Genomic DNA, 27565 nt, shown 5'->3' with positions numbered 1-27565 from the left:
ATGTCTTCTAAAAGTCAGGTAGTTTATTTCCTTGACATCCGATGGGAGGGTGTTCCACAGGGCAGGCACCACTACCGAGAAGGCCCTCTGCCTGGTTCCCTGTAACCTCACTTCTCACAGTGAGGGAACCGCCAGAAGGTGCTCGGAGCTGGAACAGCACCAGCACTTTGAATTGTGCTCAAAAATGTACTGGGAGCCAATGTAGATCTTTCAGGACCGGTGTTATATGGTCTTGGTGGCCACTCCCAGTCACCAGTGTAGCTGCCGCATTCTGGATTAGTTGTAGTTTCTGGGTCACCTTCAAAGGTAGCCCCACGTAGAGCGCACTGCAGTAGTCCAAGCGGGAGATAACTAGAGCATGCACCACTCCGGCAAGACAGTCTGTGGGCGGGCAGGGTCTCAGCTGGCGTACCAGATGGAGCTGGTAGACCGCTGCCCTGGACACAGAATTGACCTTTTGCATGTCTGCCCCCATATCCCACTTTTAAATATCCCATCTTGGAAGAGGCTTTGAAAGTCTCCCTGGACTGCCCCCATGCCCCCTGATTTTAATCTGCAGCGTTTTTCATGTGTGTTTTAAATCTCAGCATGAATGTAGAGAATCCATAATGTTATGTTTTCATGTGTTCAGGTCTCATGTCAAGTGATGGGTTTTGCCGGTACTTGATGTCCGACGAGAATGCCCCTGTCTTCTTGGACCGTTTAGAACTATACCAAGAAATGGAACAACCCTTGGCTCACTACTTCATTAGCTCCTCCCACAACACGTATCTCACTGGAAGACAGTTTGGTGGGAAATCATCTGTGGAGATGTATAGACAAGTCCTCTTAGCCGGATGCAGGTTGGACATTCACATTGGTGGTTTAAATGAATATATATTTTTTTGTATATAATTTTTATTAAGTTTTCTGTTTTACAGTTTAAGATAGTAATTTTACATAAGATATCAATGACTTGACTTCTTCTCTTTCCATGGTTCATTTTACATATCATAAATCCCTTCATATTTTACACAAACTATACCGTTCAGTATTCCATTATTGCATCCATCCAAACCTATTTACACCGTTTAATTTATCTCAAGGCTGCCAGCGTTTTCAGCTGTACACAATTATTCAAATGAATATTTTAGAGAGATGCTATACTATAAAAATTAATTAAATGCATCTAATTCGCTACTACATGTGACTCAGTATATTGCATGTATGACACACAAATATACAACAAACTGATTTAAATATTGAAAGCAATATTTTACTCTTCAGGGAACTTGTGGAAATTTTGCAGTCATGCCTTTAAATAAATGACACAATGAGCAAAGTAGGGTTTGGTTTTGCCATCTGACTGCATTTGCTTTTGACTGCAGCAAAGGAAAATGTTAATTATATTGGAGCCACCTGCATTTGAGGGCTATTTTCTTATACCGTATCTAAATTAATCTGCATTCACATTTATTTATACAATTCATATTTGAATTCGCTGCAGAGAGGCTGATTTAATTTTGATTTGATAGAATTTAGATCCCACCCTTAACCACATGTACATTCCACTGTGAATGTCCAATATCTGAGAACAATGTCTCCTTCATGTGCCACATGCAAGAAGGGACTCCATAAGCAGGAGGGGAGTGGGGCCATTGTACCAAAGTCACGCCACTTGTGTACACACAACCAGACTCCAGCATGCAGGTGCTCCTCACAACCATAGCATTCAATGGTCAGTTCAAATCAAGGTTAAAAAAAGGTCAAGATACTGAATCCTGTTCCCTCGTATGGCTTATGCACATATAGAATGCATTTCAAAGTAGCCACTGTTTTCACTATGGCAGATAGTTTGAAAGGAATTCTGTTGCTTTAGCAATGGAAAGGGGATTCAGTACTTATTTCTCACTGGTTTGCAGGTGTGTCGAACTCGATTGCTGGGATGGCAAAGGTGAAGACCAGGAACCGATAATAACACACGGAAAGGCAATGTGTACAGACATTCTTTTCAAGGTAAACATCACCTGTAATGAATTTTAAAAGGCCAAACCACAGGTCAGTTCGTACAATAATTTTCTTGGTTTGCCATGAATTCAGTTGCAAGTTGTGTAAACTCCTTCTAATGTGTAATGTTGCAGTTCTGCTCAAGTATGGAAAGAGCATATACCTGTTATACTATAGCTTGCTTATGATTGACCACTAAAATGCTTCTGTGCAGCAGCATTCATTTGAATCCTTCCATGCTTCATGGAGAACAATTTATTCTGGCTCTGTTGGGCTTTATAATTCTCCTTTCTTATCATTGCAAAGGGAATGGGTATGATTTATGTTGAGCAAGGTCCTGCAGGTAGATTGCATAGAGTGGTTTGCAGATGCGTCATTTATTGACACAGTTAACTTCCTTCAGCTACAGGGAGAACTTTGAGAAACCTGCTCTTCAGTTTAATTCGGTGTTTCCCAAACTTGGGTCTCCAGCTGTTTTGGGGCTACAACTCCCATCATCCCTAAACACTGGTCTTGCTAGCTAGGGATGAGTTGTAGTCCAAAAACAGCTGGAGACCCAAGTTTGGGAAATTTTATTGAACAAGTCAACGCTGAAAAGATCGGTGTGAAGCTATTTTAGCATCTGTTTGGGGTTTTCTTAAAACACAGCATCTTTCCAATTTCTTTATTATGTTCCTGATGACAATTGAATTGGTTTTCTCACATGTAAATTTTTTGCTCATTTAAAGGATGTGATTCAAGCCATTAAGGAAACAGCATTTGTAACATCTGATTATCCTGTCATCCTGTCCTTTGAAAATCACTGCAGGTACATATTTTATGAAGGATTATTCCTCTTGCATATTTCCATGATGAGCTGAGAGCTAAATTGTGGCAAAGTTTAAAGTAGGGCAACTGTTGTACATGACAGCTTTTTAAGGCTTAAGTTTAATTCAAGGTCACGTTGAGTACAGCACTTGCTTTAATTACAGATAGAAGTCACATTTGCCTTTTTGGGGTTTTAAACTGTGACACAATAGCTCTAATACACTTGGAAGCCACTTTCATATAATCGTTTTAAATCAATTTTCCAATTGTATTTGGTTTTGTGCTAATCTTTTATTCATGGTTAATGTATTTTGCTCTTATAACTTTCAGTTGTGGAATAAGCAGACAGAAAGAGAGAGAGAGAGAAAAAAAAGAATAGTCTCCATACTCTGTTGTATTTTGATTCATAACAGTGCTTTGTGTTTTTTTTATATATATAAAAAACCCACTATATTGTTTCCCAGCAAATATCAACAATACAAAATGTCAAAATACTGTGAAGATCTGTTTGGAGACCTTCTATTAAAGCAGCCGCTGGAAACTCATCCAGTAGGTACCTTCCGACTGTTTTCTTTACATCTTCTTGTAAAAATCAATGAAAACTTTGGTGACAAGAGTTACGTACAGTGGTACCTCCGGTTGTGCACGGGATCCATTCTGGAGCTCCAGTCGGATCCTGAGGTGTGCATATCCGGAAGTGCTGCTTCTGTACATGCAGCGAAACCTGGAAAAATACTTCTGGGTTTGCTGCGCACATATCCTGAAGGATACGTAACCGGAGGTGAACCTAAGTAGAGGTACCAGTGTGGTGTGGTGGTTAAGAGCAGTAGACTCGTAATCTGGGGAACCGGGTTCACTTCCCCACTCCTCCACATGCAGCTACTGGGTGACCTTGGGCTAGTCACACTTCTCTGAAGTCTCTCAGCCCCACTCACCTCACAGAGTGTTTGTTGTGGGAGAGGAAGGGAAAGGAGAATGTTAGCCGCTTTGAGACTCCTTCGGGGAGTGATAAAGCGGGATATCAAATCAAAAACTCTTCTTCTTCTACGACTGTATATCCATAGATCTCTGGGTTTGAAGGGTGTCCATAATGAAGTGCCCTGAGAATATCTATTAATCCTGTTGACTTTTCTGCCCTAATATATTAGCATACTCCTGCCTTCCTGTGATGCACTCTTTTAGCTAGATGACATGCTTCAGGTGCCTATCAGCCTCCATCTATTTTCTTTTGTCGGCATCTTATCTTTGGTATTCGTTCCTCCTAGATATTCGTAAGAGCCTAGCCATCCCTCCACAAGAATATAGGAAACCTTTTTGTATATCAGGACATATTTATGACCGTTCCCTTTTAGGAAGCATCTTAAGACATACTGTATTTTTTGCTCTATAGGACACACTTTCCCCCTTCCAAATATGAAGGGGAAATGTATGTGCATCCTATGGAGCGAATGCAGGCTTTCGCTGAAGCCTGGAGAGTGAGAGGGGTTGGTGCGCACTAACCCCTCTCACTCTCCAGGCTTCAGGAAGCTATCCGCAAGCTTTCGGAGCACGGCGGGAGTGCCCGCCGGGCTCTGAAGGCTTGCGGATAGCAGCCTGCAGGCCAAAGCCTGGTGAGCGCAGTGCCAGCTCCCACTGCGCTCCCCGGGCTTCAGGCAGCTATCCGCAAACCTTCGGAATGCTCCCCCAGCCCGCAAGCTCCGGGAGCGGCAGCAACGCTACACAACCTTGCCTGGCTGGAGAGGTTGTGCGTGGCTAAAGAGGAAGGCTTTTTTGCTCTTTGGGGCTGGAGGGGGGGAAAATAATTTTTTTTCTTTATTTCCCCCCCTAAAAGCTAGGTTCGCCCTATGATCCGGTGCGCCCTATGGAGCAAAAAATATGGTATATCTCTTTTCCCACGGCTTTTGTCCTATATCTACTTACCTAAGAGTAAGTTCAATTGATCTCAAAGGGACTTCCTGTATGTAGACACATACAGGATTGTACTGTAACCAAGTTATTTAATTCACTGCGTCTCTTTCTGTTTGTCTTAATTTGTCCCTTAGCATCGTCTTTCCCTCCTGTGTGTGTTTGTTTAGATTTTAAGGCTGCAGGCAGGTTCTGTGCAGTTTTTGCCAATACGAATTGTAAATGTTTGTGTGCTTTTCCTAATTATGCCTCTTTTCTTGGTTGCAGCTCGAACCGGGAAGACCCCTGCCTTCCCCAAATGATCTCAAAAGAAAAATCCTGATTAAAAACAAAAGGTTGAAAACTGAAGTGGAAAAAAGTAAGTAAAGTGCCTTTAAAAGTATTGAAGAGCAAGCCTCACAAGAACACCAGCATTGTAGTCTCCTGCCTAAATTGTCTAAGAGTTACCTTTAGTATTTTCTCACAACGCAGAGTACTAACCACTATACGATCACAGCCACCGTTAGTATTTTCTCAACCCGAAATAGACTTTCTGTTTTACTGTTCTGCTGTTTTTCATGAAGCACCGCAATAACAGACTCTTCAAAAAGCAGGGTTTCTCCAGCGGTTTTTGGACTACAACTCCTTTCATCTCTATCTAGCAGGACCAGAGGTCAGGGATAATGGGAATTGTAGTCCGGAAACAAGTTTGGAAAAGCCTGTTCTAAAACATTGCTGAATTGCTGTGTGGTCATAGTATTTTTTACTTTTCAATGTACCTTATGCTTTTACAAAATATCTCTTTTTTTGCATAAAGGATAGTTCTTTAGTTATTAGTCTCAATGGGGTGGTGAATTTCATTTTGGGTCGCCACGGGACGCAACCTGAAAAGATTTAACCCAAAGCGTCTTTAACCCGAGGTATGACTGTATTTTTATTTACGAAATATATTTTGCCTTTTTGTGTGTATGTGTGTGTGCGCCTGTTTGTTTTAAATAGAACAGCTTGAAACATTGAAAAGTATGATGGAAGCTGGTGAAACGGCTGCTCCTGTTAGCATCTTGGAAGATGACAATGAAGAAGAGATAGAAAGTGGTAAGGTGGCTCTCAAAATCACTCTCCTTTCAGCTCCTCTAACTGATTATTATGATAGCTTGGCTGATAAACCATTTGAGAGGTATAGCCTTAGATGACAGCTTTAATCTTCTACCGCCCACTAATGCATCTTTCTTGATGGTAAAATTTCCTTACCGCCCACCAGTGCTCGGTGGAAGGAGGATTCAGCTTGTGCCATAGAACCCCCTACTGCCCACCTAGAATCCTGAAACACCCACTAGTGGGTGGTAGGGACCAGATTGACAACCCCTGCTTTAAGCAAACATTCACTTCCAGCATAAATGTCCTTAGTTTTATATTTGAGCTCTGGATTCCAAAGATATGTGCAAGAAGTCCAGGGAGTTCATAAAAACATCACTCATGGACTGATAATATGGTGGACTGATCCTATGGTGGTCAACAGGCCTGGATGAACAGAGCAGATAATGGGAATTGTCACCTCACTAGGGGAAGAATTACCAGGCATAGGGTACCTTTATCTATGTAGATGTGAAGCCATACAGTAGTTTAACTACAGTGGTACCTTGGTTCTTGAATGGAATCCGTTCCAGAAGTCCGTTTGACTTCCAAAATATTCAAAAACCAAGGCACGGTTTCCACTTGACTGCAGGAACTTCCTGCACTCAAGTAGAAGCCACGTCAGACATTCGGCTCCCGAAAAATGTTTGAAAACCGGAACACTTACGTCTGGGTTTTTGGTGTTCAGGAGCTGATTTGTTTGGCAACTAAGCCCATAGCTGTCAACTTACAGATTTGAAAATAAGGGACCAGCAGCCTTAAAAATAAGGGATCAGCAGCCAAAACAAGGGATTTTCCAAGGAGCACAGTAATGTTCAACTTCTGAGCCCCTCCGAGCCAAAGGCAGAAAGCCCAGCCAGCAGCCAAACGAAGCCTCAAGCAGTGGTTCCCACAGTGCAGCAACCCGGCAAAGGGGATGCAGCAAGGAAAACCACCGTCACCTCTCCGCTGGGAAGCGCTGAGCAAAGGCGAGTCCCCAGGCAACACGGCCGATTTGATCAGCACAAGGCATGCAAGCTCCACCCCCCAGTCGTTCTTAGACTCCTTATTGGGTGAGCAACGCAGCCAAGCAACACAGTTGGAGCCTCCCTCTCCCTGGACGGCAGGGAGGGATGGAGAGGAGCTGCTTCCTTTGAAACCCGGGAAATTTAAGGGACATCATCAATAAGGGACAGCAGCGGGAAACGGCACTGGGATAAGGGACTTTTCCACCAAATAAGGGACGGTTGACAGCTATGACTAAGCCATTCGAGAACCGAGGTTCCACTGTATTGCAGAGCTGTAGTTCCTGAAATGTAACTTTCTTTTAGAAAACTAGTAAAGCTTCTTAGATGCTTTCATGTTGCTTTTTTTAAGCCTCTGCTTTACTTCTTGGCTCTTTTGGCATTTTAGTCGTTGTCTTTCAGTGTTTTCTGCTTGCGTTTTTGTGTAGCTGACCAGGAAGAAGAAGCCCACCCAGAATACAAATTTGGAAGTGAGCTGTCTGCAGACGACTTGAGCCAAAAAGAATCAGTGGCCAACAATGTGAAAAAGGTGGGATAGCATTTCTCACATACATTTTAACTGGACAACTTCTCCTTTGTTGACATGTCCAGGAGCATCACGGTGCTTATTAATTGTAGGTAGAAAGAACATACGATTTTGGTCAAAGTCACAAAGAAAGGGCCTGACTCTATTCCTTGCTGAAAGTCTAGAAACTTCTTTTATTTGCCTGTATGGTTCCTGCTGAATGCTTCCAAGGGTAAGGTAAAGTTAAAGGGACCCCTGACTATTAGGTCCAGTTGTGGCTGGCTCTGGGGTTGCGGCGCTCATCTCGCTTTATTCGCTGAGCGAGCCGGTGTACAGCTTCCGGGTCATGTGGCCAGCATGACTAAGCCGCTTCTGGCAAACCAGAGCAGCGCACGGAAACGCCGTTTACCCTCCCACCGGAGCGGTACCTATTTATCTACTTGCACTTGACGTGCTTTCAAACTGCTAGGTGGACAGGAGCAGGGACCGAGCAACGGGAGCTCACCCCGTCACGGGGATTCGAACCACCGACCTTCTGATCGGCAAGTCCTAGGCTCTGTGGTTTAACCCACAGCGCCACCCGCGTCCCAATGGTAAATCATTGCTAATATGAACAAGAACAAATTATAGGTCTGAAGAGTAACAGGAAGTGCACATCTGAAGGGGTCAGTATGAAATGATACCAGTAGATTGTGAGAACAGACTGAAAAGGGAGACATTACTCTAATTGTTCCTATTTGGTATTCTTCTGCCCCAAGTACCAAATCGCTCTTTTTTAAAAAGCACAATGCACCAGGACAGCAGACATCAAACCCTGCATGCTCAAGGGAAAGATTCAAATTTGAACTATTTTGCGGCTGTTGTTATTGCAGCGCTTTCCTTCTTACCCAGCCTATCTTCTAACCTTGATCCAGGCATCTGCACCAATAGAAGCCCTCTTGCTGTGCCAAAAACTTTTTAAAAAAACAATTATTTAGTTTTTTCAGATTTTAGAAATTTACAAACAATAATCCAACAACCAACATAAAAAGAGAATTCCAAAGAATCTCCTGAACTTCCCTCCTCCCCTTTGTGGGTCCTTATATTAACTTTTTCCTCTTGCATCTTTTTTATTAATCCAAATCTTTTAAATCTCCATTATACTCAAAATTCAACATTGAACTACAAGTGTTATTCCAATCCTACTAATGATTTTAATTGCTTACAATGGTTTTTAAGATAAATTATATATTTTCCCCATTCCTTATTAAAGTTTTGGTCTTCCTGGTTTCTGATTCTTCCAGTCATTTTTGCCAATTCAGCATAGTCCATCAACTTAATCTACCATTCTTCTCTGGTCGGGACTTTTATCTTCTTTCCATCTCTGGGCCATTAACATCTCTGCAGCCGTGGTTGCATACAGAAAGAGTCTTTTCTGATCCGTTTGAATTTTGACCCCTGGAATTCCTAAAAGAAAAGCTTCAGGGTTGGTTTTTTTAGAAAAAAAAGTTATTTTAAACATTTTTTCAGTTCATTGTATATCATCTCCCAGAATTCTTTTACTACCTTACATGTCCACCACATATGATAGAAGGTGCCTTCTTTTCCCTTACATTTCCAGCGCGTATTGACCTTGTTTTGTACATTTTAAGGTAGTTTAAAGGTAAAGGGACCCCTGGCCGTTAGGTCCAGTTGCAGACGACTCTGGGGTTGCGGCACTCATCTCGCTTTATTGGCCGAGGGAGCCGGCATACAGCTTCCGGGTCATGTGGCCAGCATGACTAATCCGCTTCTGTTGAACCAGAGCAGCGCATGGAAACGCCGTTTACCTTCCTGCCAGAGCAGTACCTATTTATCTACTTGCACTTTGATGTGCTTTCAAAATGCTAGGTTGTTAAATACCAATGATACATCATTTTCATACAATTTTCTTTCAACGTATAACATGCTGTGAACTTCAAATCCCTGTTCCATAGCTTCTCCCATGCTGTAAATTGTATATTATATCCAAAATCCCTCGCTTAGTGTATCATAACTGATTTAACCTTTTCATCTTTTGTATGCCATTGTAATACTAATTAATACATTTTAAAAGCAATTTAGTCTTGTTTATTAACAGCTCTTTTTCAAATTTAGAGGTTTCATTAAGAAAATCTTTTTTTGTGCCTCTTAAATATATCATTTGGTTGATGGTATTGTAACCAATCAGTTAATAATTCCTCTTATATCCTCAAACTTCTTTAATTTTAGTTGATATTCTACTTCTATCAACAGTTCTTTGTATGTTACCCAGTCATTTCTCATATTCAATTTTTTAAAAGATATCGCTTCCAGTGGGGAAAGTCACCATGGTGTTTTTTGTTCTAATTTTTTTTTATATATTTTCCCCATACTTCATAAACCGATTTTTTTACTACATGATTTAGGAAAGCTCTATGTACTTTAATCTTCTCGTACCACAAATAGGCATGCCAACCATATCTATTGTCATGACCTTCAAAGTCTAAAACATCAGTATTTTTTAATAATATCCATTCCCTTAGCCAGCATAAGCAGGATGCTTCATAATATAATCTTAAATATGGCAGGGAGAATCCCCTTCTATCTTTAGAATCTATCAACAATTTATATTTTATTCTTGGATTTCCCCCCTGCCAGATAAATCTAATAATATCTTTTTGCTACTTTCTGAAGTCTCCTGCGTTGCTGATCAAGGGTATTGATTGGAATAAAAACAACATTTTTGGCAGTACATTCATTTTGATTACCAATATTCTTCCCAAGAATGATAACTTTTTTAAGTCTCTGGAATAGAATTTGCTAATCGAGAAATGATAATACCCTATGTGCTTTCTCTTTGCCTCCTCTGGGTATCCACGTTGCATCTAACTCCTCTTAGACTAGGGTGAAGGTAGTTACTTAATGAACCAAGTGACCACCTAGTGGGCTGTCCTGGATTGTGATCTGGATTGGCTTCTTTGCTCCTCCAATAATCAACTATGCAATGGATATTAGCCATTGTTTTGGATCTTAGTCACTGTTTTTCAGGATTAGGGGCAGAATTGCAGGTCTCTGTCTGATACATTTATCCAGAATGTGCTTCAAACAGCTGTAGAATCTGTTTGGTCAGATAAGAGCTTCAGTTCACTTTTGTTTCTTCCAACTGTTTCAATTACATATCTGAACCCCCATCCAACACCCACCTTGGTACAGGGAGGCTTTCTTTCCCAACCTTGAGAACATTTTAAAATTAAACAGCACCCATGATTTGCACATGGATCCAACAGAAACGATGTATTGAATTTGTTCTTAACAATGCGTACTAACATTTCTGTTCCACTTTTCTCCTCCAGCGGAGATGCTTGACAGAGCTTATGGGATGTAATAAACAACAAAAGCAAATTGAATAAATAAATAAATGGCAATAATCAAATCTTTAAAATAACCAAGTAAATACAAAGCACACCTCCAGACTAAAAACAGCACTAACCCCCCCCCCCCGCATGAAGCCATAATCAGTGGATAGCAACTGAATCAAAGGCTTGATGAAAAAGAAAAGTTTTCAGCCATAAGCGGAATTTAAATAAAGAAGGAGATGGCAGAAACTCTTGGGACAGGAAGTTCCACATAAGGGGGGCTGCTGTAGAAAATTCCCCATCCCACCATAAGACAATGAGGACAGCTGACATAGTTGGTGGTGCTGAAAGCAACTGCGAAGTCTAGCAGAGCTGACAGCATATACCCCCTTTTTCTAGCTCCCAGCATACACTTAGAACTCCCCAAACCTGGTTTGAAATCATTTGGAAATGGGTCAATATGATCACTTTCATCCTGGAATTTTTGGAGCTGGGTCGGCGCCGTATTGAAGAAATATGCCCAGCGCTTTCTCTTGCATCCTGCTTTCTCTGAGATATGAGTGTCATGCTGCAACTTCTTTGGATAATATATGTATTTTTTCCTTAGGCTGTGGACGATTCTGAACAAGAAAACAATAAAAAGGTGATCCTTGGGATATTTTATAGCTTTCCAACTTTTTATTTCTCTGCATCTAACAAAGCTGCTTTGTAGAATGCATTATTTAACTTCCTGCATTATTTAACTATTCTCTTTATTTAGCTATTCCTCAGGAATAGTTTCTGATTTTGATGGTGGCTCTTTCCTTGTAGTGCATAGCAAACTCAGTTCTCTGGTAGGATAGTCGAATGCTGGACTGCTTGCATGTTTCCTCTATCTTAGCTTAATGCAGATGTTTACATAGCTCATTGGAGAGCGATAAATCACTCTTGCTTCTTTCTCATCTCTTCATATCCTCCTCTGGCTTTCTCTTCCTTTTTATTTTGGGGGGAGTTGGGGGGGGTTGCATGTTAAACTTTCTTCTAGAAATGCTTCGCTTGAACCTCTTTCCCCCATTCCTCTTCTCCCCATTTCCCTACTATCAAGGTTCTTCTGATTCCTAGGCCTACCGAGTATTCAGCTTGCCCTGTCTTTTATGGGGTTTTCTGCTGTTCATGTAGCAGAGTTTGGTCTTGCAAAACTTTGAGGTCCTAAAGCAGCCTGCTATTATGCCATAACCATCAGTTTACTTCAGTAAGAAAAGCCGTGGCGCGGCTTTTGCTCCTGTGTACCCCTGATTTTATTTCAAATGGGGATGCATACATTTGATGTCTGGTTTTCAGACAGCAGAAATATTAGATTCGAAAGCTTTCTTTGCATATTTTGCTTACTTGGAAGAATATGGGCTTCTGAACAGACTTCAATGGACTTATATCGGTTCTGTCTATATTACCCTGCAGAAACACATTTTGTAGTCCTTTTCCTAACGTCGGATACAAATTCTCCGTGCAGTTCATTTAATGGATCTTGGCTACTGAGAAGATATTCAGTGGCAAACTACAATCTGCTATGAAAATTACTCCAATTTATTGGAAGATGACGGTGTAATGGGCATTATTGGGGATGGACTGGATCTCTGTGTGGGTGGGGTGGATGAAAAAGCATTTGCTGCTTGTTCTAACCTTAAAAACAGCCTGTATCTCAGGAGCTTATGAGATGAAAATAGCTGCTGAATCTAAGTGGTCACTTGTAATTAGTAATGTTTGGTAACAGGTAGCTTATGTAACAGTTCTGTGGTAACTGCGGTCAGTGGGGAGGTGAGAGCGTCCTCTAAGATTTCTGCAGTTCCCAGATTGCAAAACGGACCGGTCTCTACTCAAACTCAAGCTGTTGATGGAGGCTTCAGTTTTCAACTGCTAATCAATAGTCAGTGAAATTGGTTTTTTATTTAAATTATTTTTTTTTAAAAAAAACAAAACATTTATGAATCGTAGAAATAATACTTATAATTATTGATTTGTGAGTGGTTTGCAAGAAATAAAACACAGAATTCCAAAGTTATTGCTTCCAGGTGCAGAAGCCCTCTTCCACTCAGAAGCATAGCTGTCAACGTTTTCCCTTTTTTAAAGGAAATTCCCTTATTCCGAATAGGATTCCTTGCAAGAAAAGGGAAAAGTTGACAGCTATGCTCAGAGGGCTGTTCTTCACCTCACCCTATAGCATTGCATGAGAAAAGTAAAAACTAAACCGCAGGGTTTCATTCTGCTTGTGCAAGCTCTTGAACAAGTAAGAACACAAACTCTTCTGTAAAAACCTATCTGTTAGAGGTAGGCTGGTGCTGGAGGTTGTTTTCCTTCTGTCCATGGTTCTTTGGATCCAATTAATGCATGCATGAGGCATGAAGGTTGTGTATTGTTTTGAAACAGAGCTACTGGGCGTTTTCTGGGTGAGAGCTTCCTCAGATATGTAGGCAATCCCTTTTCCTCTCTACTTCTACTCCCTTGACTCCCATCAGGAATGCTATCACAGAAATGTAAAAAAGAAAGAAAGGAGGACCCACTGTAAGTTCTTGTTCTGATCAAGGCGTTTCACCATTTTTTTCACCATCTGTCTTAGACAGAATGGCAGGCCAATTCCCTCCCACCCCCTTAGCAGCCCCCGACGATGTGGTGACACAAAAAATAGAATCACAAAATTGTAGAGCTGGAAGGGAATCATCTAGGTCAACCCTCTGCAATGCAGGAATATGCAGCTGTCCTGCATGGGGATCAAACCTGCAACCTTGGCATTATCAGCGCCATGCTCTAACCAGCTGAGCTATCCAGCGGTCGGAGTTCCCCAACTGCCTTTTTTTTGCTGGCACACACAACTTTAAATAGTGCTGACCCTTCCCAGCTTTCAGGGTGGCACAATGCCAGGATACAGCTCTATTCCTTACTCCCTCCACATTCAAGCAGTTAAGAAATGGAGTCCATACACAGCCATAAAAACCACAAGTGCCAGCCCTTTGTTGACATCAGGGGAGGAGAATGAGCGTGTCTGCCAATGTCGAGGTGGCCATTTTGACACATGCAACTGTGGCATCGTCTTTGTAGGTGGGTATTAAATGCAGTGAAGAGCCCCACACAGAACAGAGATTGTCGTCATCACTCATATGACCGTTATTCCAAGTCAACGGTTTGAGATGGGATGTTATGCAGGAGCTGCATGGCCTTGGTGCCATAAGAGCTAGTTAAATATCTGCCCAAAGTGGATGTCCCATCAACCTGAGTGTAGTCTAATCCTGATTTCAGTTTCTCCTGTCCCTAAGTTAGGGTTACCAGGTGTTCCTGTTTCCTGGGGACAGTCCCAGGATTTGCAAATCTGTCCCCGGACAAATTCCGTCCCCGGAATTTCCCCAGATTTGCAAATCTGTCCCTGGGAAATGTGACAGTGGCAGCCTCAGCAGCCGGAGCCAGTTGGCTCTGACTGGCTTCAGGAGCTGCTCGCTGTCCGCTGCCATGGTGCCCGCCATTCTTCCTTGCTGGAACTTCTGGCGAGGAAAAATGGCGGACACCACGGCAGCAAGCAGCTCCTGAAGCCAGCCAGAGCCAACTGTGCTACCAGGCTGACTCCGGGCTGCTGACTGCAGCTGCCGCCGCCACTGCCAAATGGGAACCGGGGACGTCCAACAGTAAAAGATCTCCTGCCCCCTTTGTTTTGACTGATCAGGGGAGGCTTGGGAGTTGTGGGCTGGTGGCTGTTGCCCAGTTTTTAAAAAACTCTGTGCATTTATGTTTCACAGGGTGCGAAAGAAGGGCTTTGCACCATGCCTAGTGGAGAAACTGCCGCCTTGCACCCCTCCTGGGCAACGGCCGCCTGCCCGCAACTCCTGAGCTTCCCCCGATCTGTCAAAACAAGGGGGAAGGGGGCAGGAGATTGGGGAAGGCTTGGGAGTCACGGGCACGCGGCGTGCTGTTGCCCAGTCTTTTAAAAACTCTGCACATTTATGATTCACAAGGTGCAAAAGAAGGGCCTCACCATCCCCACCAGTGACTCCCTGTTGCTACTCAGCTTCAAAACAAACAAAAAAAGTGTCCCTGGATTCATTGAAAAAAAGATGGTAACCATACCCTAAGTTCTGTGAGGTTTTTCCTTCATTGGGGTACTATTCCTTTCTGTCCTATTAGAGATCAATTGTTAGCCTTACATATATAAGATTTCAAAAGACTGTTCTGTATTCTCATCCCCTGTTACCCTTGCCCCCTTTTATTCCCTTTCCCCATGTGTTTATCTTTCTTCACTTCCTTCTTCCAAGAGCTACCTAAAATTTAGATTGTAAGCACTATGGAGCCAAGATAGGAACCTCTCCTCTGAAGTTGCTCTATAAAACACTGATGGTATAACGTGAAAATTAGTAGCATTGGCCATACAATGTCACATAATCACAGGAGGGATTTTGGGTTTGTTTGTTTTTTACTCTTGACTTTCTTGCCTGTGACTTTCTTCACTGTATTTAAGCATTATGCCCATGCGCTGATGCTAGAGAAGGGCTTTTCTATGCTGTTTTCCATTTGCGCTCGCTTTTAGAAATTCTGTCCAAATCCTGCCTGAACTTCTTCCCGCATGGACAAAGAAAGAAATGCTGTTTGTTCTAAATATGCTTCCAGGGTGTCATAACTGCAGAAGATGAGCAAGCATGGATGGCTTCTTACAAATATGTAGGTGCCACAACGAATATACACCCGTACTTATCAACGTTGATCAACTACGCTCAGCCTGTTAAGTTTCAAGGTTTCCATGTAGCAGAAGGTAACTATTTATATATATATATATATATATATATATATATATATATATATATATAATACATTTGTCCTACTCCTTACTGTGCCTCTCAAGTTCCTTCGGCTGGGGAGGGCAGGATATAAATAAAATTATTATTATTATTATTATTATTATATTATTATTATTATTATTATTATTATTATTATTATTATTATTATAATATAACAAAACCCCCATGTATGGCTCTTAAGATCACATTTTCCTTTCATTTTATTTCTTCCGTTGTCCACATGGAGGCACCAGATTACGAGAAGTATGATAACCTACACAGCCCTATGAATTAAAATGCTTGTATATTGCAGAGATATTGATGTACCTTTGTCTGCTGTTCCTGTCCATTAAAATATGGTTAGCATAAGTGCCTGGGGTTTGCTTGTAATACCTACTATTTCTAAATTTCATGCCTTTTTTGGCTTTAAACCTGTCAATTGCTTAGAAAAGAATTAGAGAATAGCTGATGATCAGCATGATTAGAGAATAGCTGATGATCATGATCCAGATACTATTAATGTGGCATTCTGTTTCTTTAGACATAGATGTTTATGACGAACAGCATCTTGTAATAAATAAAAAATGACCATGCAGAGTCAAAGGTCCAAAAGAAAAACTTTTACTAAAAGGCAAAGGCTTGGTACAAAAACTTCAGGGGGAAAACTTCAGACATATGAGGTATAAACGAAAGTGAGAGAGAGGTAGAGGGCAACTTGCTGAGTACAGAAATTTATTTCTCCTGGCTCAGTGTGACCTTGAAATAGTCAAAACAATATTTGCATCAGAAATGAATCTTCTAGAATTTTCCATCACTTTCCAGTTTCTGCCCTCAAAGACTTTAACCATGACAGTTTATACCCTGCCTTTTCCTTTATTCCGATGCTCTTGTTCACTATTAAAATTCTAGTGGGCATTGATTGTGTACTAATCCTACCACTCTCAGAACTTTACAGAAGGTTTTTTTCTGTTTTCTTTTTAGAACGCAACATTCACTACAATATGTCCTCTTTTAATGAGTCTGTTGGTCTGGGTTATTTGAAAACACACGCAATTGAGTTTGTCAAGTATCCTTGCACTGAGAGAGCTATAATGGGAATGTTTTGTCATTACCTCTGCGGAGGCTGCTTTGTGCCTAAGCAACACACAGTCCTTTAATAAAATACAGCAAGATGGTTGTCTGTGGGAAATGCCTTGTATGTTAGTACATTAAAAAAAAAATGCAAACCCAAAACAAAGATGTGAGCAAATGATCGTTAAGTCTATACATTGCTTGGTTATTCCATTTTCCTTAACAAACCAACACAGCTATAATAAACGGCAAATGAGTCGGATTTACCCGAAGGGAGGAAGAGTGGATTCTAGCAATTACATGCCTCAAATTTTCTGGAACGCTGGATGCCAGATGGTCTCGCTCAACTATCAGACCCCAGGTAGGCAGACAGGGCCACTGAATCTAAATTTCAAAAAAAGGAAAAAACAGCTTGGGCAGTAACTCTCCAGCAGATGTTGTAGTCTTTGCTCCTGGCATTATTGGGGGATTCAGTCGCATGGATAAATATGAGAATGTGTGTCAAATCAGGCAGGCAATAAGATCAAGAGCAATCAATCAAACAACGAAAAAGTAAGCAAGTCTCTACGTGTCCTTTTATAGTGCAGAATTAATCTGTGTGGTGGTAGGGGCTCAAAGCTGTAGCCTATATAGTACAGGGGTACCTTGGTTCTCAAACATAATCCATTTCAGAAGTCCGTTCCGAAACCAAAGTGTTCCAAAACCAAGGTGCGCTTTCCCATAGAAAGTAATGCAAAATGGATCAATCCATTCCAGACTTTTAAAAACTCCTAAAACAGCAATTTATCATGAATTTGAATCTTACTATCTAACAAGACCATTGATCCATAAAATGAAAGCAATAGGCAATATACTGCAGTCACACAATCAATCAATCAATCAATCAATCAATCAATCGGTAGCTGAACTTCAACCCTAAAAAAAGATCAACAACTTTGGGGTAAAATCATAAAAAAGGCTCAACAACTTCAATCTTAAAAAAGGTGGCCTTTTGGTTGGCCCTCACTGCCCTTCGCTTTATCAAATCTGGCCCTCTTTGAAAAAAGTTTGGACACCATTGGAGTCCATCAACTTCATCTGCCATTCTTCTCTGGTAGGAACTTTACATATATAAATAGTCTTTTCTGCTCCATTTGGATTTCGGCACCCAGAATATGCTTACCATCTCAATGGTCCAGTGTAGTGGCTTGTAAGGTTATCTGTGGAGAGCTATCAGTTTCTACCACTGCATGATGGAGGAGGCTTCTAGGCCACGACTGTAGAGATACACAGCTTCTGAGTGGCTACAAGTGCCCAGCACAGGACTTTGCCATAATCAGTGCTGGGTGCTTCTATCCACTACACAGAGAAGCATCTAAATGGAGGTTGGAGGAGAAGGAGGACTACTACTCAGGCGGACTTTGCATCTAACCATAGCAGAATCAAATGAAGCATACTCCTCTAAAAAAGAAGAATCCAAGAAATTGAAGCTGCTCCATGGGCTGCACTTTATTCCTCCCATGTCAACTGTCATGACATGATGCAGTTTGGAAAACTAAGCTATGAATGTATTTTACATTGCTAAAGCATTGTAAGCCACATTAAGTGTCCGTGTATTTCAGAATTTAGTATTTTCGCTGAACACATAAGGCATTTTAGTTTAACTGGCTATCAAGGACAAATTATTTCCCTTAGATTAAGAAGGCTGTTCAAGCTCGGTATTGTTCCAGGAACAAGGTGCTAAACTATTTTTGTCTCTTGACAGATTTAGCAATGCAGTTGAATCAGGGGAAATTTGAATATAATGGGTCGTGCGGGTGAGTAACGATTTAAACTATTAGCATTATGTGGAGCTATGTTACTTTTAATTATGTGCTACAAATGAAAAACAGGATGTAGAGATGAGGTTCTCTGTTCTTTTTTATGAAAGGGAGCTGAAAGATCTGGACCTTTTCAGACTTGGGAGAAAGAAGCTAAGGAACCATGGAATAATGCTCTATAAATAACAGGAGGAGGATCAGAACAGTACAGAAGGGAGATTTAGGCTGCAATCTTATATATACCTTCCTACCTGGGAATAAGTCTCACACTGAGCTCAATGGGGCTTCTCAGTAGACATGTATAAGATTGCACAGTTACTCAGTGATTATCCTCAGTGATGAAAGAGCAATTCATTATCTAGCAGATTTAGGCTGGAATTTTTAAATATAATTGAAGTAGAATCCTTAGGGTACTTGTCCTAGAGCCACCACAAAATCAGAATATCTAATAAAGATTAAAAACAGACTGGAACAGGTTTGTATTTCTCTGTTTTTCCTTAATACTATATATTATATTCCTGGAATGTATTGAGTTACAACCATTTTTTAAAAAAAAACTTTAAAAAGATTAAATAGGAACAATAACAAAAACAAACAAATAGAGCCCTGTAAATATATTTCAACTCATTTCTGTTGAATTGCTTAAGATCAATAGAATGTTGCACTGCAGTGATCTAAAAAACTGTGTGCATTAAGGTTATATAAGTATAACCTTTTTTGCATTTATTAATTGATATTTTATTGGGGGGGATTCAAATATAAAGCAGTAAAGTGATACAAAAAGAAGGAAAAAGAACAAAACACAGAACTGTGTAAAAGGAGAAAATTATATGAATATATACAAAAAATACCCTAACCCATACATTCTTTTATAAATTTGATATTATTATCCTAATATTTTTTATATAATATTTATTCAAAGTTTAATTTATTATCCTAATATTAATAGAAATATTAATAGTCTACTACACTTTGTATAAATTTATTCAAAATATTGTTGTAGAGTCTGTATCTGTAAGCAGTCTGTTCGTAGGTTGCAAGTCTTATCATATTACCAATCCACTGATTAAAGGACATCATATCTTTACTCTCCCAGTTCATCAATATCAGCTTCTTGGCTACCATTCCATTTTTTGTTCTCCAGTTGTTAATTTCCATATAGTATGTATTTGGTTAAGAGGAATATTCTCTGCTAATAACTTTGGTTTATATAGGCATAACCTGATCACCACAACCCTGTTAAGTGATATAAAGTCAATTACAGGATCATACACATTGGATTGCCTTATAAATAAGATGAACCACTTCTCAAAAAATAAAAAAATAAAAACCAGGAAATGACTTAGCTCGTTTCAGAGGTGATCTAAATTCAAACCGCCATACTCATAACACCACTGGTGTCTGCGTTGCATTGCATAGGAGGTGAAAAAAATCAACATCTCCAAGAAAAGCCGGAGCGGCACAAATACTCCTACCTACACTTAGGCAAGAATGTAGGTTCTTATCTGAGCCAGAGAAGAAGTTGAAAGCTTATCATGTTAACTTCCTTTTGGAGACAAGCATTTTGAGCTCCCAATGTTTAGAATCACTGATTGCAGGCCATCTGTAGGTTAAGGTGGGACTGAACAGGCTACAGAGGACTTGCCAATGTTTGCAATAAATATATTTTGTGAAGAGAATCAGAACTTACAGGGTTAAACAGTTCTGAGTGACGTCTCACATTCTGAGGCGTGGCCATGTTCGCAGAGGGGAGTGATTTCTCTGTGTCTTTTTTCCTTTCACTTTTGCGGCGAGGCAGCAAGATGTGCACTCTCTCGCCGGGCTGATTTATAATGTTTTTCTACACGATTAAAGACTGTTAGAGATAAGCAAGAACGCTTGCGTGCAGTCTGATTTATGACTCTGCTACAGGAAGCTGACGGAGAGCTATCCACGGGAGTCCAGTGGGGCACAGGGAAGTGTGCCGGACTCCATCCAAAAGCCATATATTTTTCTCTTTTAATCTCTGCTATGTGTACACATGAATAAGTCGTGACTCCTAATTCTGTCAAAAAAGAACAGATTGCAGACAAGTTACTAATAGTTCACTTCTCTTTTGCTTCTGCATGCATGCACACTCTCACTCATTTAATGATCAAAGCCTATTGTAGACATGATCAGTTGATGTTGAATTATCTTGCCTTTGGAGGTGTTTGAATGGCGGGTGGTGGTGGCGGGGGACAGTTGCATGCTGGGAGAGAGAGAAAAGGCTGACATGAATCCTAAGAAAAGGACTGTGAGTACTAGTATCTTCCTTTCTTAAAAAAAGTATATTTATATAGAGCAGTCATTGTTCAGGACTGTCAATGGATGAACACCGTAAGAGTCAACCCACAATATTTGCATGCAATTCCAGAAGTTACTGAAAAGTTGCATCAGTTTTGATCCCCAGCTGTCTTACAAATAAACTCAATCGCAATAGGCTCTTTGGTACAATATAAATTCCACTGTGGTACATAGCTGCTTCATTCACCAATCAATCTTGCCCCTCTATTTAAAATCAAGTCTCATTGGCAGCAGACTTTGTACATTTGCAAGGTTTGGGGTTTTTTTTTGCAGATAGGGCTCTTCCATCTAATCAGCTGAAACCTGCTGAAAATGTGAACGCTTGGGATTTGTGGTACATAGTATTAAACAAATCTCATATATATATATATATATATATATATATATATATATATATATATTGTACTTCGTCATTTGCAATACCCTTTTTCTCTTGGTGTGTATCAGAAATGAATTCCAAGTCCCATTGGATACATTCAGTCAGGTGATAAAAGTATGGCACCAGAGCACATAGATTTGAAGAACACAGAGCACCTTTTCTTTAAAAATGTCATTAACCTTTTGGAAAGTTCAATTCCTGTCCTGGTCAAACTGGAGATAAAATGTTCATGGGCTCTGTATACATATCCTGAAGACTTACTTTAAAAGCTTATTACTAAATAGAAACAACAATTATAATAATAAGATATAAAAGCAATATGAAGTTTCACCTATAAAAACATGCCTTTTTTTTTTTTTTTGAAGGTATCTTCTTAAACCAGATTTTATGCGGCGCCCAGATCGAACCTTTGACCCTTTCTCTGAAACGCCTGTCGATGGTGTGATTGCAGCGACTTGTTCAGTGCAGGTAGGAGGTGCATTTGCAATGGATCAGCCAAAGGCCTGGTTGGAAAGGAACGTTTTTGCCTGGTGCCTAAAGGTGTATAATGAAGGCGCCAAGCGAACTTCTCCACGGAAAGCATCCCACAGACAGGGAGCCGCTGCAGAGAAGGCCCATTCTCGTGTTGCCACCCTCCTGATCTCTCGAGGAGGAGGCACACGAAAGAGGGCCTCAGAAGATGATTTCAGGGTCCGGGTAGGTTCATATGGAAAGAGGCGGTTCTTTAGGTATTGCGGTCCTGAGCTGTTTAAGGGTCAAGAGACCTCCAGAATGGAATGTAGTTAGACGTGGGAGGCAAAATTGGCCAAAACCGGATAGTGATGCTTTGGGTAAGAGAGTGGGCTTCCATTCATGTAAGCTGTCATGTCCTGATTCCACCTAATTATTTCCTCCCCTTGCATCCTATTGTGCCACATCCCATGACATTCTGGGGGGTCCTTGGATGCAGTTTTATAGGGGGTGTTAGGGATTCTGAAGGATGGCTCTTGTGATTCTCTGATTCCAACCTAATATAACATTAACTTTGAACCTCAGCAGATCAAATGTATTCTGCAACTGTGAACATAGCATTACCACTGGATGGTGACAAGCTGACGGATCTCATTAAATAGTGCCTTTTCAGAATTCTGAAATGAAAACTGTTTGGGGCATTGTTCGTTATGACTAGGATCTTTATTGCGGTCCAAAAACCTGTAACATAGATTCAGAATAAAATGCAGATTCATACAGACAACCGCCCGGGAGAGGGAGACTGAGACGATATTAGTTTAGTCTTAAGTATGATGATCTTTGATACGTATGACTATCAAAAGAAATTTTGCCATGGCCACTGTGATATCATTAGACTTGTTGTCCAGAAGATATTTAGTATAGTAGGCTTCGGATTTGCCCAGCCAATTTGCCAGTAAGGGGTTTAATCAATAGATCCCTAGCTTGCTGATATTGTCTGCAATGCAGTAGGATATGCCTCATACAATCGACGTCCTGAGAGCATACACAGAGCCTATTCTGATAAGGGATGCCTCTCAGTTTGCCATTTAGCACTTCTGATGGAAATACATTTAATCTGGCTGTGGTAAAGAGACACTGATAAATTGGTACAGACAGATCTTTAAGATATGCAGGTATCTGGAAATTGTACCTATAATGAATTCCTACTGCTATTGGGCCACAGATAACATGAGATTGAGATCGGAGATCGCTATATGGTATGTCCCAGAGCCTTTGACTCAGAGATTCAAGGGTGGTATCTTAGCCCAGATGGTACAAGAGAGAAGGTGGAATACCAACTGATGTGGCTTTTCTGATGTGGGATTATGCTTACATGTTCATCAGATGTCAGTGTAGATTTCGCTTGAGCGAAACTTCATTCAGATGCCACAAAGAGCATTTACAATGAGGCACAAATGACAGTAATTGGGTCTCATAATTAAAAAGCCGTTATACGTGGTCAGCTCTCCAAGCTGCCTTTGCAAACTGATTTACTAGCGAGAACAATTAATCTAATAATTCCCTGGTATGCATGTTTAATCAGAAGCAAGCCCAGGGAGGGTTACTCCCTAGAGTGTCAAAAATTGCAGTCTTCATTTTCCACTCTTCTTATTTGCTGTTTTAAATTTTCTCAAACTTCTAAGCAGCTTTCAAAGTCATAAATGCAACCTTATAGCAGTAACTACTGAACGTAACACAGGTGGGGCTGTGGTCTAAATCACTGAGCTGCTTGGGCTTGCCGATCGGAAGGTCGGCGGTTCAAATCCCCACAGTGGGGTGAGCTCCCGTTGCTTTGCCCCAGCTTCTGCCAACCTAGCAGTTCAAAAGCACACTAGTGCAAGTAGATCAATAGGTACCACTGTGGCAGGAAGGTAAATGGTGTTTCCATGCACTCTGGTTTCTGTCACGGTGTCCCATTGCGCCAGAAGTGGTTTAGTCATGCTGGCCACATGACCCAGAAAGCTATCTGTGGACAAACACCGGCTCCCTCGACCTGAAAGTGAGATGAACACCACAACCCCATAGTCACCTTTGACTGAACTTAATTGTCCAGGGGTCCTTTATCTTTTTTACCTCCCTTACATGCACTTGTGCATACACACAAAGAATATAAGAATCCCCCAAAGAAGCATGTTAGAATGTTGATTACTTCCATAATGTATCATAAATCTCATAGTATGTAAAATTAAAAAAAGGTAAAGGATCCCTGACAGTTAAGTTCAGTCGTGAATGATGCTGGGGTAGCAGCGCTCATCTCGCTTTACTGGCCAAGGGAGCCGATGTTTGTCCACAGGCAGTTTTTCCAGTTCATGTGGCCAGCATGAATAAGCCGCTTCTGGCGAAAGCAGCGCAGCGCACGGAAACGCCCTTTACCTTCCTGCTGGAGCAGTACCTGTTTATCTACTTGCACGTTGACATGCTTTCGAACTGCTAGGTTGGCAAGAGCTAGGACCGAGCAATGGGAGCTCACCCCGTCGCAGGGTTTTGAACCACCGACCTTCCAGTTGTCAAGCCCTAGGCTCAGTGTTTTACACCACAGCGCCACCCACGTCCCCATAAACAGGCTGTTAAAATTAGTCCTGTATAGCCAGCCTACCTTCAATTAGCTCAGTATATCCATTGATTTCATAACTGTTAAATGTTTGGAAAAAGTCAGAAGCCCAACGCAGTATAAGTTCCTCAACTACGTTTAGTCAACATTTGTCAGTGACAGCAGCTCACTCATAGGAACACAAGAACCAAATTGACTGGACAACACAATAATAATCCCAAGCATGAACTGACTGTTGGCAGTTGAAAGAGCATGCGCTTACTTGCCATTAGAACGTTCGTCTACCAACGCTTCTACGATTGGTCAGAACGCGCCTTGTAACATAAAATGTGTTAAACCCAATACATAACAATAACTGAATGAATCACAGGTAGCTGGGGTGCCAACCTGAATAAAATATTGGGGGGTGGGCCTCTAGGAGTTGGTTCCTATGGCAGGTAGTGTGCATATATGTAGATATATATCTGTACAGTGGTGCCCTGCAAGACGAATGCCTCGCAAGACGAAAAACCCGCTAGACGAAAGGGTTTTCCGTTTTGGAGGCGCTTCGCAAAACGAATTTCCCTATGGGCTTGCTTCGCAAGACGAAATGTCTTGCAAGTTTTTCCGACTTTTTTCCCTCCCCCCCCTTTTTCTAAGCCGCTTATCCGCTTATCCGCTAAGCTGATAAGCCGCTAAAAGCCGCTAAACCGCTAATAGCGCTAATCCGCTAAGCCGTCAATGGGCTTGCTTCGCAAGACGAAAAAACCGCTAGACGAAGAAAATCGCGGAACGGATTCTTTTTGTCTTGCGAGGCACCACTGTATGTATGACTCAGACTAAATATCCCCTGTCCAGTGAGTTGTAGTAGTTCGTTATAGTTTTAAATTTTTCATCTGACTGAAGTGCTGTAAATCTCTATAGTTTCAGGGTTTTTCCCCTGTCTCTGTAATGTATTTTTAAAAATTGTTTTTATCAAAGATTTTTGGGTTACATCGTCTATTCAAACACATGCACATTTACTCTGAAGTAAATTTGGCAGGCTATAATGCCAAAATATATGTACAGGACTTCCACCTCAGTTAAAGTTCTTGGAGAATTCTTTTCAACTCCAGTCTTTGAACTACCTGCAAAGAGAATACATTAAACAATTTTCTGGTTATATTTTAGAAACCGACCTGAACTTATATGGTTTTGTTTTAGGCTCTTTTTTATTACCTGTTGTATCGTTTTTAATCTTTTGTACATCACTTTGGTGTTTTTCAAAGAATAAGCAGTCTATAATTGTTTTGAACGCTATAAAAATGGGTTTGAATGTTAGAAGAAATAAACCTCTATGCTTTCATTTCAAGGTAATATCCGGCCAGTTTTTATCAGACAAAAAAATTGGGACGTACGTAGAAGTGGATATGTACGGCCTGCCCACCGATACAATACGTAAAGAATTTCGAACACGAATGGTGATGAACAATGGTTTGAATCCAGTTTACAATGAAGAGTCATTTGTATTCCGAAAGGTATGAAGTGTTTCAGAAGTACAGTTGTTCTTTGCTTCAAAATGACCACTTTCCTAAACAAGGCTCGCCCCCCCCCCCCCGAGAGAATAAAGTCTTGCTAATGCACTCCCTTCGTTTAGAGGGCTGCACAGTCATGCATTTTTATTTTTACTTTTTGTCATGGGTTAAGGCTGATTTAATCTCAGGGTGTTCTTTTTTTTAAGAGAGAACCTCTTCTAGCTATCTCGTGATTTTTATTTTTCTGTTTGGCTTTTCCCTCTTCTTGCTTCCTCCTCCTCCCTCTTGGAGGAACCCACCTCGTTCGGGGCTATGCCTGAGTTCCAGGTATGCAGTCTGCTCAGAATGAGCTCCAGCTGGTGAACCTCTACATCCCTTGGAGATCACAACTTGTTCCCTGCCCTGGCAGTGGCTGCTATCTTGCACTGTTCCTTCAGCCAAGAGGGCAGGTGAGATGTTGCATCCCAAAAAAACCTCAAGATCAATGTCATTACGTCGATTAAGTCAGGAGGGTGCTGCTGCCGCCACGTCTAAGGCTAGCTCCCTCGTCCTGTGTGCATTGTGTACATTTTCCTCTTTTCCACCAAAAGTGTCCTGGGCACCATTTGGTAAATTCGTTTTCAAAGATTGCTTCTTGGGGGTGCTTTTATATGTGCCGTTTTACCAATCTTTCTCGTTGCGGCGCTGGAAACAAGCAATATTTCTGAGGAATGTGTTTCTGAGATGTCTCCAAGGTCTAGTCTGAACACGTGGCTGAATGAGCTGGCATCTTCCTGAGGTGGTACAGTGGTCCATACCACATCAGGCTAAAGGGGGGGGGGGAGAGATGTGGTTTTTGAAGGTTCCCTCAGGTAAAACCTTCCTGCAAGTGAATGGTATTAAGAGAAAATGGTTTGACTCCAACCTTCTCACTGGTATGCTGATTCCCCCCAGACACTTGCAGGGTCTTTACCATATAGGTGAGCATTCAGAAATAGCCATTCCCCTCCCCCCACTTGCAGGTAGAAATTGTACAGTCCATTCTAACATTTCAGGACTGCCACCTCATTCCCACCTCAATCTGCCTCAGTTTGGTGAATATTTGGGTGGAGCACCTGTGCAATCCTTCAACCGTCAAAGTACTGCAAGAAAGATTTGTCAGAACTACACACGTAAATCCACCCTCCGTTGTAATCAGTGGTGTCTATAATTTTTTATATCCCATTCTATTTTAATTTTTGTCAACTGGAGTTTCATCCAAAGTATGTGCATTAGTGGTTGCCGTCTTTGACAATGTCTCTTCTCCTTTCACTTGTTCTGTTGTCAAGAGTGCAGAACGGTTACCTGCCTTTCCTTCAGCGGCGGATCCTTTCATGCCCTCTTTAATTGCACACTGCCAAATATAAATTTCCCAAATAGTTTTGCACATATGGCCAATATTTGGTCTTGTACAGGGCATTTTTTTCATCCGGAACTCCCTTGAACTCAGTTCCGGCACCTCTCAGGTGGGCACTGTTGCCATTCTATGAGAACAAGGGAGGTGTTCATGGTGAGTTCTGGTACCTCTTTTTCTAGGAAAAAAAAATAGCATTAGTCTTATAACAGTTTGGAAAATGACTTAAAATAAGCACAGCACCAGAGCTCTATAGTGGGAAAATCACCTTAGTTACACTCTAAGCCAGTGATGGCCAAACCTGGCCCTCCAGCTGTTTTGGGACTACAACTCCCATCATCCCTAGCTAACAGGACCAGTGGTCAGGGATGGTGGGAATTGTAGTCCCAAAACAGCTGGAGGGCCAAGTTTGGCCATCACTGCTCTAGGCAGTAGCTTTAGGCTTCGCCATAACATGAAGCTAATGCAAACTCTTAGCAGGTAATGTCTGGATTGTGTTTTATTGTCCTCCTGTTTCTATAAAAAAAATTAAAACTACTGCTGTTGTAATACATACTCTGTGTTGTCATTCCACTGTGAGATATTGGTAAGTTGTAACGTACAGTGGTGCCTCGCAAGACGAAAAGAATCCGTTC

At 41.3% G+C, this 27565-nt stretch overlaps 1 protein-coding gene and 1 long non-coding RNA gene across 17 annotated transcripts in view; one reads left to right on the top strand and one right to left on the bottom strand.

Annotated features, from left to right (window-relative positions):
* Nucleotides 1–27565, top strand: part of PLCB4 (phospholipase C beta 4) — a 235423-nt gene that overhangs the window by 178217 nt on the left and 29641 nt on the right. For 13 of the 15 annotated variants that reach the window (XM_079969714.1, XM_079969710.1, XM_079969718.1 and 10 more), the window contains 14 exons: nucleotides 632–842; nucleotides 1902–1995; nucleotides 2715–2794; nucleotides 3258–3342; nucleotides 4966–5056; nucleotides 5677–5772; nucleotides 7244–7344; nucleotides 11263–11298; nucleotides 15282–15423; nucleotides 16430–16514; nucleotides 16756–16880; nucleotides 18264–18315; nucleotides 21388–21490; nucleotides 25397–25561. In XM_079969714.1, the coding sequence (XP_079825840.1) occupies nucleotides 632–842; nucleotides 1902–1995; nucleotides 2715–2794; nucleotides 3258–3342; nucleotides 4966–5056; nucleotides 5677–5772; nucleotides 7244–7344; nucleotides 11263–11298; nucleotides 15282–15423; nucleotides 16430–16514; nucleotides 16756–16880; nucleotides 18264–18315; nucleotides 21388–21490; nucleotides 25397–25561 (1466 nt within the window). The remainder of the gene's footprint in view (nucleotides 1–631; nucleotides 843–1901; nucleotides 1996–2714; nucleotides 2795–3257; nucleotides 3343–4965; nucleotides 5057–5676; nucleotides 5773–7243; nucleotides 7345–11262; nucleotides 11299–15281; nucleotides 15424–16429; nucleotides 16515–16755; nucleotides 16881–18263; nucleotides 18316–21387; nucleotides 21491–25396; nucleotides 25562–27565) is intronic. The other 2 variants (XM_079969711.1, XM_079969709.1) reach the window with 1 other exon arrangement.
* LOC307212694 lies at nucleotides 8491–24528 on the bottom strand. 2 transcript variants are annotated; one of them, XR_013837107.1, is made up of 4 exons: nucleotides 24248–24528; nucleotides 24111–24192; nucleotides 16787–16903; nucleotides 8491–11275 (listed from the first exon to the last, which is right to left on the bottom strand). It is a non-coding gene; the product is annotated as an uncharacterized lncRNA (long non-coding RNA). The 2 variants fall into 2 exon arrangements; XR_013837106.1 differs by having other exon boundaries at nucleotides 24111–24528.

This window comes from Podarcis cretensis (genome assembly GCF_951804945.1).
Source record: "Podarcis cretensis genome assembly, chromosome: 3".
Taxonomy (NCBI): Eukaryota; Metazoa; Chordata; class Lepidosauria; order Squamata; family Lacertidae; genus Podarcis; species Podarcis cretensis.
Note: the sequence above shows the minus strand (reverse complement) of the source record. Positions and strands in the feature narration are given on the sequence as shown.